Consider the following 9,979-nt stretch of genomic DNA (forward strand, 5'->3'; position numbering starts at 1 on the left):
ACCTGTTTTCCTTGTTACCTTCTGGGAGGAGGCTTCGTGGTATCCGAAGCAGAACATCCAGATTCAGCCAGAGTTTCATTCCATACAGCATTAACCTTGCGAACTCTCAAGCTTCCTCCTTCCGTTATATATTCAAGATGGACAATATTTAATATTTATTTGCTACGTATATGTAGGGATGTGGGTCTATACATATGTTCATAGTATGTTTAGGTGTGTGTCAAGTATGTGTTTCACTCTAAGAGCGGGCAACTAAATTTCATTTTTGATGTGTGCCATCGTGCCCACAGTATAAAAATGACAATAAAGCTTATCTTATCTTATCTTATCTTATCTTATCTTATCTTATCTTATCTTATCTTATCTTATCTTATCTTATCTTATCTTATTTAGCATCCTTAAAATGATTTCAATTAGATATCCTGTTAAATGTCTTCTTGGCTATTGCGGTTGATAACCTGGCAGATGCTGAAAGTCTGAACACAGCCCAGAAAGAAGAAGCAGAAGAAAAGGAGAGGAAAAAGAGTGCCAGGTACAGAGACAATTACACAAGATATGCACATTTTTTGTAGTTTTCTTCATTTTCTCTTTTCATTCTTTTGAAAGAGAAAATTTGAATAGTATAAGCAGGGTAGAAAACTGATGCAAAGTACACTGTTAGAATGATATACCTTGAATTTGCAAATAACATATAGGCATAGAAAATGTCTTGCTCCATTCTTTCTATGAAAGAAATTTTACCAAAATTCATCTATATGTGCAAATCATAAGGGTAGGAATAGTTGTAAAAAAATGAGGCACAAATTACAAATAATGTGTTCAGAGGATTGCTTCATTTGTCTATCCATCCATTTATCCATCCATCTGGAAGAAGAATAGGATTTTAAGAACAAAAAGGGGAAGCTACTGAGCAATTTAAAATCAGGGTAGGCATAGACTGTTGTTATGTTTCCAGTTTTATTACAATCTTTAATTGACCAAGATTCTGGATCTTTAATCATTTTCCCCATGGTTTTGTTTCTATGGTCTTTGTAGAAAAGAGAGTTTGGATGCTAAAAAAAGGGACAAATCAGAAGGCGAACCAAAGAAGGCCAAGGATACTAAGGTACTTAAGATCTGCTCGCCTTTATAGCGAAGCTCTAGACCAGGGGTGTCAAACTGCCGCACCCACCCCAGCTCTGGCAATGTGAAAAAAGTCACGATACGTTGCGATACGTCATGTGACACAGCAAGTTTGACACCCATGGTCTAGACGGTAGAATGGATATATGCGATAGCTGCTCTGATTCCCACTTTATGCATATTTAGATGAAGATTTGATTTCCATTTACATCCTGGGCTGAAATTAGCAAGTTTACTCTGCTACTTTCCTATTTTTGAAATGTTTACTTTTCTGTTACTTGAGGTTACAATTAATGAATATGGAGAAGAGGAGGAAGAAGAAGAAGACAAAGATCCATATCCGCCTTGTGATATCCCAGGTACTAGTTCACTTTTGTACACTGGCAGAAAGTTTTATTGTGTCAAATGTGTCACAACTAAAAAAAAGCTCCAATTTCATTAACACGATTAGAAAAAAAGGTTTGAATCAAATATATAACAGTGCTGAATTATAAGATTGTGTAATTTGAATTGTAAATCTAATCTGTGTATACACACATATAAACATCCAGAGGCTATGCATTTTCACTCTATGAAGTGGAAACAGTGTCCATTTGAATGGGGCAATTATTTCCCTCCTCCATTATGGCCCCATACTATTCTGAAGAGTCCCCTGACTTTTAAAAAAGCCTGTTTGAGGGGTGGCAAAATAAAAAAGGGTCTGAAGATATTCTAGCATTAATAATCCTTGGTTTACATAATCTTTATAATCAATCTAGTATCTTCTGCATACCTTTAAATTGTATAAAAAATATACAGACACAAACACCATCGATGTTGCGCCTGAAATAACTTCTTCCCCATAGCAAGAACCTTCTTCTTGTTGGAATCAGAAACAAAAGGCCAAATGGTTAATGTATATATCTGGCACTTTTTCTAGCCTTTATTAAAGGAAGAAAATATAATATAAGGGCTAGAGTTGCAGTGGCATCTACAGAGGGTTTACCAATGGTTAGGAGGCATTATATCACTTTTTTACAGCTTAATGGCTCCTAATCATCATCAGCTTAATGGTTTACCAATGAATAGATTGAAAATTGTCATTCAGACTAGCAGGATATTTAAATAAATTATCATTCCTAAATTCCAAAGAGTGCTGATATTAGCATGTTTCAGTGCCTTCTCAACAGCTATTTTAAGGGCAAATATACAAGTTTCTGATGAGCTAAAATAGCACGCTGGCTGAGGAATTCTGGGAGTTGAAGTCATAAAAGGGCCAAGTTTGAAGACCCCTGAGCTAAGACATTGCCCTTATGGAATCTATTATCTTGCGCTTCTGTTTCTTAATACCATGTTTGGTAAAGTTCCCAATCAGTTCTGATTGATTTCACGTACGGCTACTCCTGGCAGACCAATATGACTCAATTTCCCTGATTTTTTTTAATACATTGTTTCCAAGACTTTGATGATATAGGTGGGATTTTATGTTTGTTTTTTCATCTTGAAGTAGAAACTATTTAATTTCTGGGTTAACTTGTAAAATCCTGGCCAGTGACTATAATAAAGAATTAACTAATTTTAAACTCAGAACAAGAAGGGAGCAGGTAGCCTAAAAGCACTGCTGTCAGCCAGAAACTATAGCTGATTCCACATGACAATGTAATTGTACTGTTCAGAAATTCCAGAAATGTCCTGTTATTTAACGTTTACATATATATCTTGCTGGCTATTTTGAACGTGGGCTTTGCTCAGAATTGTTTTAATTTACTTTGTAAATTAAATAATGTTTCACTATAAAGTAGGTGAAGAGGAAGAAGAGGAAGAAGAAGAGCCCGAAGTACCTGCAGGTCCCCGGCCCCGAAGGATATCTGAGCTTAATATGAAGGAGAAGATGACACCAATTCCTGAAGGCAGCTCCTTCTTTATTTTCAGCAATACAAACCCGTAAATAATCTTTTAAAGCATATCCCTGGAAATTATTATTTTTTGCAAATAAAACAATAGGGACACCTAACAACTAAAGCTTCTGCTGTTTTATTTAGCACAAGATTGAATATATAATTAAAAAATTTTTAACATGGAATTTGTTTTCAAATCAAACTCCTACCAGGATTGTGAAACATTTGTGCCAAATGATGCATTGCCTAAAGAGGGCACTTTAAATAGAGCAGGGGGTCTGCAACCTTGACAACTTTAAGGTTGTCTTTAAGACTTTAAGCATAGCTGGCTGAGGAATTCTGGGAGCTGAGTCCACAAGTCTTAAAATTGTCAAGGTTACAGACCCCTGAAACAGAGTATGTTGCAAATTGTGCTTTAATATTATCCAACACATAATAGCTTTAAAATAGAATATATGCATTCTATTACATCTATAGTTTTACTGAATTATCAACACAGTTAATAAAGTAACCGATTTCCAGTTTAGCGATACTCAGATGAGCATTTTTTGCCTTTGTGAGTATTTTATGAGTAATTAACCTGCCAGTCGTAACGTAACAGTCCATTTTATTTTCTTGTTCTTCAGGATTCGAGTGGGTTGTCATAGATTAATCAATCACCATATTTTTACCAACCTCATTCTTGTCTTCATCATGCTCAGCAGTGCTTCCCTTGCAGCTGAAGACCCTATTCGCAGTCATTCTTTTCGAAATAATGTAAGAAAAAATGGATTTTACAAACAATCTGCATGTATGATCTTCTTAAAATATGTCTTTCAAAACGGACTAGTCCATGAACATCTCAGGAGATGGCACCATCTAGCTGAACTTAGTTGATCCTGTGAGTTACGCAGGGTCAGCCCTGGCTATTTTTTTGACAAGAAAATGTCAACTGCTTGAAATTTCCAGAAATGTAATTTTATGTTACTTAAATTAATATCCCTTCAGTTTCTCACAGTATGATAGCACAAATATAATCCTATATATTGTTGTTGTTAGTTGTGAAGTCGTGTCCGACCCATCGCGACCCCATGGACAACGTTGCTCCAGGCCTTCCTGTCCTCTACCATCTTCCGGAGTCCATTTAAGCTCACGCCTACTGCTTCAGTGACTCCATCCAGCCACCTCATTCTCTGTCGTCCCCTTCTTCTATTGCCCTCAATCTTTCCCAGCACTAGGCTCTTCTCCAGTGAGTCCTTCTTTCTCATTAGGTGGCCAAAGTACTTGAAATTCAACTTCAGGATCTGGCCTTCTAAAGAGCAGTCGGGCTTGATCTCCTCATCCAATATATAGCCTGTCTATCATTTGTGAATTAGCTATGCCTTCTTGGCCTTAACTAATCTGCCACCAGCATAAAATTTTCTAGAAATGTTATGAGCCTAGATCACTTGATAGTTGCTTCACCTGTTTCAGTGCTACCTTTTCAGACTATAAATTTCAAATGAGTCTTCCTCTGTGCATTCACATGGGTGCTGTCTTTAGATTTATCCTTGGAATTAATAATATTTGGATGACTGGTAACCCCCAATTCCAGCAGAAGAGAATATCTGGAGTTCAGGGTTGAACTGGGGAGTTCTTGGTGCTCTCTGAGCCTAGTTGTTTGCTTGCTGATGTTTCATTACCAACTAGAAACCATCACCTGTGAACATCTTCAATATGAAGATGTTACCTAGTTGGGTAAGGAAATATCTGCAAACAGACAACCAATCTCCCAGAACACCAAGAATTCCATATCTCACCAATATTATGCTCTCTTTTCTGGAAACCAATTGGCCTGTCAGGGAAGATGAACTCCAGCTCAATGTTTCTAATACAAACACTGAAGTGGGGTATATTGTTTCTGCAATGCAAAGTATCTCAAAGGAGAGTGCACCTGCTTCTCCTAACTCTGATGTGTGTGTGTTTGTGTGTGTATACAACCAGTTTTGGTCACCACGACGTAAAAAAGATGTTGAGACTCTAGAAAGAATGCAGAGAAGAGCAACAAAGATGATTAGGGGACTGCAGGATAAAACATATAAGGAATGGTTGCTGGAATTGGGTATGTCTAGTTTAATGAAGAGAAGGACAAGGGGTGACATGATAACAGTCTTCCAATATCTCAGGGGTTGCCACAAAGAAGAGGGAGTCAAGCTATTCTCCAAAGCACCTGAAGGCAAGACAAGAAGCAATGGATGGAAACTTATCAAGGAGAGAAGCAACCTAGAACTAAGGAGAAATTTCCTGACAGTTAAAACAATTAATCAGTGGAACAACCTGCCTCCAGGAAGTTTTTGGGAAGAGACAGGACAACCATTTGTCTGAAATGGTATAGGATTTCCTGCCTGAGCAGGGGGTTGGACTAGAAGACCTCCAAAGTCCCTTCCAACATTGTTATTATTGTTGTTATTATTATTATTATTATTATTATTGTGTGTGTATGTGTGTGTGTGTTTCAAAGTACATTTAGATTTATTGAGACTCCTCTGTATTGTTTCAATGATTGTTTCTACATAAAGGCAGAAACAAGAAATTTACATGGATAAAGTTACTTTTTTCTATATAGCAATTCTAGATATACGTACCAAGGAGAATGGAAAGGATCCTCAGTGTAATCAACATTGAAATAATTAAAATAATTCCATCCATGTGAAATTATATAATTTTATTACAAGTAATCATATATGTAGTTGTATAAATTTTGGTCCTAGGAGATAAAAGTAGCTTTCTTCATGATTTTGTGTATGTGAATGTGGCTGGTCTTTTAAAAAAAACCTAAATAGATTTGATTTTGGTTGGCATTTGGAAGTGTGACACCAATTTGGACACCATAAGGAAATCCCAGGTATATAGTAGACTTGAAAGTTGGAAAACTCCCATAAGAAGACCGTGTTAAATATTTCTAGAATGTACAGTATATATGAATATGTATCCAAAATTGTAAATTCTAACATGAACCCTTGTAAATAAATGTCTCACTGTGGCATGTTATGCCTTGCAGATACTGGGTTACTTTGACTATGCTTTCACAGCCATCTTTACTGTGGAAATCCTGTTAAAGGTAATTAATTGTTCACTGATCCTTGTTAATTCAAACACAACTTTAGCAATAATGTCTGCTACTTTTTCTTTACCTTCCATATACTTATGGAGATAGGATACTTTTTGTTAAAGTTTTAATATATTTTTCAAACCTTTGGGTGCATGTAGAAGTTCCTTTTTATCATCACATTAATTTGGCAGTTTATTTTAACCCTTTTGCTTTTTAAATCTGTCAGAAGGAAAACATATCTCTCTGTGATGGATTTTTCTATTTATTTTTTTTTTAAAAAAAGGAAAGATCACAAAAGAATATAAATTTTCAGAGGAGAAACATGTTATTTTTCATTGCTTTTTGTGAAATAGATTTACATAGAGCTAAAATAGTATATTATTATGTTCTTGCAAAGCACTGTTATGCTTTGCAAGAACATATATCACTATGTTCTTGAAAAGTATAACAGTGTTTTTTCCATATTTTAGTACAGAAGTGTACAACCTTTTTGCAGCCAAAGGGTACATTTGGTCTTTGAGGCACAGCTCTGCAAAAAACTGCATAAGGCCAAAAGAAAAGAAAAAAAGTCATTATATGATTATTCATGATATATTTTCATGATATAGTTTTCTCTCCTATTAAAATTATTATTAAAAACTATAAGCATTTTCTGAGATGAAAAACAAGTTGTGTAACCCTCTTCTAAGAAAGCCGTGCTATGTAAAATCCTAAAAACTAAAATGTCTATGGAGATTCTCGGTCATCCAGGTCATGGTTGTCCCAAAGGTGCTTTTCCAAGAGACAACTAGACTTTCTTTGTTTTTCCTTGAAGATGTTTCGCTTCTCATCCAAGAAGCTTCTTCAGTATGAAGCGAAACATCTTCAAAGAAAAACAAGAAAGTCCAGTTGCCTCTTTAAAAAGCATCTTTGGACTAAAACTAAAATGTTTGGCAGGTACATTATGTAAGCATGAAAGCTATTGATAGCAAACCATGATTCTTTTTGAGATGTTGGTATTTTATTTTATTTAGTAATTGATTGATGTTTAAAAATGCTGTGATGTAGTATTAGATCAAGATTTTTAATCTTAACAGAGAGAGCCCCTTTTTCTTTGCATTCTGAATGATATAGAAAGCAACATTCATCCTCTGCAGACATCTTGTAAACAACCTATAAATGATTCAAACTGGGACTATTATGTTTTCAGCTAACTGTATTTGGAGCCTTCCTTCATAAAGGGTCTTTCTGCCGGAATTATTTTAACTTGCTAGACTTGTTGGTAGTAGGTGTTTCCCTTGTGTCATTTGGCATTCAGTAAGTATTGCTCATTTTGTCTTTTACTGTATTCATTTATGACTTGAATATAAACAGTACTATTTCCCCATCGTACGGAAATGATCATATCTTGTGGGCTTGGCATCCTATATCAACCTTGATGACTAACAAATTGTAATCCCTTTCCCTTGAGAAATAGTCATAGGTATTTTGCAATACCTAGAGTTCTATTTCAATAACTTACAAATTCTTACAATCTATATGAGTCCAGATTTTCTGGGAAATGTTTTAGCCTATCTTTCTATAATCAAACCTGCATCTTCAATTTCATGCATGTATTCATTACTTTCATTAAGTCCTGTTACATCATTTCCCTAATCTTAGCATCACAAGCAGAAAACATGTTTTTCTTTAATATTGGTAAGATAAGATAAGATAATCTTTATTGTCATTTTTTTTTACCGTGGGCACATTGGCCCACATTAAAAATGAAAATTAGTTGCTTGCTGTCAAAGTGTACACATACATAACACACATTTAAACATGCTATATGCAACATATGTATAAACCTTACATATAAATAACCTATAAATATTAATCACTGTCCATTTTGAATACATAACGGAAAGAGGAAGCTTTAGAGTTCACAAGATTAATACTCTGTTGTTTATTAATTCATGTTCTTTACTATTTCCCCATTTGATATTTCAAATTTCAATATTGTGTTTTATGTGGTCATAAATCCGTGGGCCTATAGATACTAGATCCTAATGTCTGCCACCCAGGATGGTTTTAGTTAAGCCAGACTTTCCAATAATAATTTCAATAATAATTTCAAGGAATGCTCCCAGCATTCCTTCATAATGGTAAGGATAGAACTGATCAGCAGGGGCAGATTTTGGCTGGGATGCCACTAGGGCAATCAATGCTCAGTTGTAATGCAAATATGTTTGTGGTATTTTGAAAGTAAGGATGGGTTAACTAAGCTTCTGTGTACTTTCTATCACCCTCCCATGATAGCATATGATGCTTAGGTTGATTAAATCACTGTTGTAGAGGTTTTCCGTTTTGATCACATTTATTCAACTGTACTGGATATTGCCTATATTATATTTCAAAATGTTTTGTCATTTAGGGATTATATTTATTATTAACATTTTAATTATACTTTTATTGTGGAACTCCTTGGAGAAACAAATAAGGAGATTACAGTTCTCAAAAAGAGGATTAATACAGGTAGTTCTCAGCTTACAACAGTTTGTTTAGCGACCGTTCAAAATTATAACAACACTGAAAAAAGTGACTTATGACTCTTTTTCATAATTGCGACGGTTACAGCTTCCCTATGTGGCCACATGATCAACATGCAGACGCTTGGCAACTGGTTAATATTCATGATGGTTACCACGTCTCAGGGCCATGTGATCACCTTTTGCGACCTTCTGACAAGCAGTCAGTGGGGAAGCAAGGTTCACTTAACAACTGTGTTATTAACTTAACAAGTGCAGTGATTCACTTAACAACTATGGCAAGTAAGGTCATAAAATGGGGCAAAGCTCCTCTAACAACTGTCTTGCTTAGCAACAGGATTTTTGGGTACAATTGTGGTCATTAAATCGAGGACTACTGGTATTGTTGTGGTTTTTATTCTTATTGTAAATCATCTCTAATATGTAGACTAAGAGATAAAAATACAAACATATTTATTTATTACCGTATATTTTACATTCATTACATAAACAAATAAGACAACTGCAAAAAATTGAGAAAGTTTTTTTGTTTTGTTTTTTTAAGTCTAGAGGGAAAAACAAATTGTGTAGCTATTAAAAACCTGGATGGACAAGTTGTTTGCTGCCATATACCTTATTTTATTCTGTTTGTTTACTAGTACAGTATTAAATTCATTAAACAAGTTTTAGAAGGATTAAGGAATGGCTCGCTGAGGCATTCCAAGAGATTCTTTTGCATCAGAGAGATGTAGAACAACAACAACAAAAAAAAAACCAACAGTGTTAATTTTTTTTCCTGGAAACAAATTTCAGAATTAATGGGCTGCTGCATGCATAAGTATTACGTAACTTTATAATATTAATTGAGTAGCATTAAGTCATGTCAAGCTAATGTTTGTTTTGCTTTTCGTCTAGATCAAGTGCCATATCAGTTGTGAAGATTCTAAGAGTTTTAAGAGTCTTAAGACCATTAAGGGCTATTAACAGAGCAAAAGGACTTAAGGTTTTTATCTGAATTCTCTTTGAAAAGTGTATATTCTGTTTATAAACAAAATCATCATAATAGTTTAATATGTCAGTTGCCTCGATAGAGGTTACCTTAAAAATGCCCTGGGGACTTTTAGCTCAAATAAATCCAGCATTCTGTCTGTATTGTTTTGAGATTCATATTTCTCAATGGTGTTTGAATGATGCCTTTCTCTTTTCCAAATACTTTTTTTTTAAATTTTTTATTAGTTTTATTTAACATGGTGGCAAGGCCATCAATTAATCAAAACATAATCATATTTATACAATTCAAATTATTTCAATATAATTAACTCAGTTATACATATAAATAATCTATTATTATTTTAATATATCCTACTTCCCCTTAAGTCAATACTAGTAACTCTATTTCTATACTCCCTCCCACCCCCATCCCC

The 9,979-nt window shown here is 34.8% G+C and overlaps 1 protein-coding gene across 1 annotated transcript in view; it reads left to right on the top strand.

The window, feature by feature from the left end:
- The window catches only part of CACNA1D (calcium voltage-gated channel subunit alpha1 D), a 226,580-nt gene that overhangs the window by 142,931 nt on the left and 73,670 nt on the right, over nt 1-9,979 (top strand). Inside the window, exons 15-22 of the mRNA XM_015816206.1 lie at nt 418-532; nt 1,036-1,105; nt 1,406-1,481; nt 2,901-3,045; nt 3,626-3,755; nt 6,019-6,078; nt 7,259-7,365; nt 9,471-9,558. Coding sequence (XP_015671692.1) covers nt 418-532; nt 1,036-1,105; nt 1,406-1,481; nt 2,901-3,045; nt 3,626-3,755; nt 6,019-6,078; nt 7,259-7,365; nt 9,471-9,558 — 791 coding nt within the window. The remainder of the gene's footprint in view (nt 1-417; nt 533-1,035; nt 1,106-1,405; nt 1,482-2,900; nt 3,046-3,625; nt 3,756-6,018; nt 6,079-7,258; nt 7,366-9,470; nt 9,559-9,979) is intronic.

Source organism: Protobothrops mucrosquamatus, unplaced genomic scaffold, assembly GCF_001527695.2.
Source record: "Protobothrops mucrosquamatus isolate PMUCROS unplaced genomic scaffold, P.Mucros_1.0 scaffold414, whole genome shotgun sequence".
In the NCBI taxonomy this organism is placed as follows: domain Eukaryota; kingdom Metazoa; phylum Chordata; class Lepidosauria; order Squamata; family Viperidae; genus Protobothrops; species Protobothrops mucrosquamatus.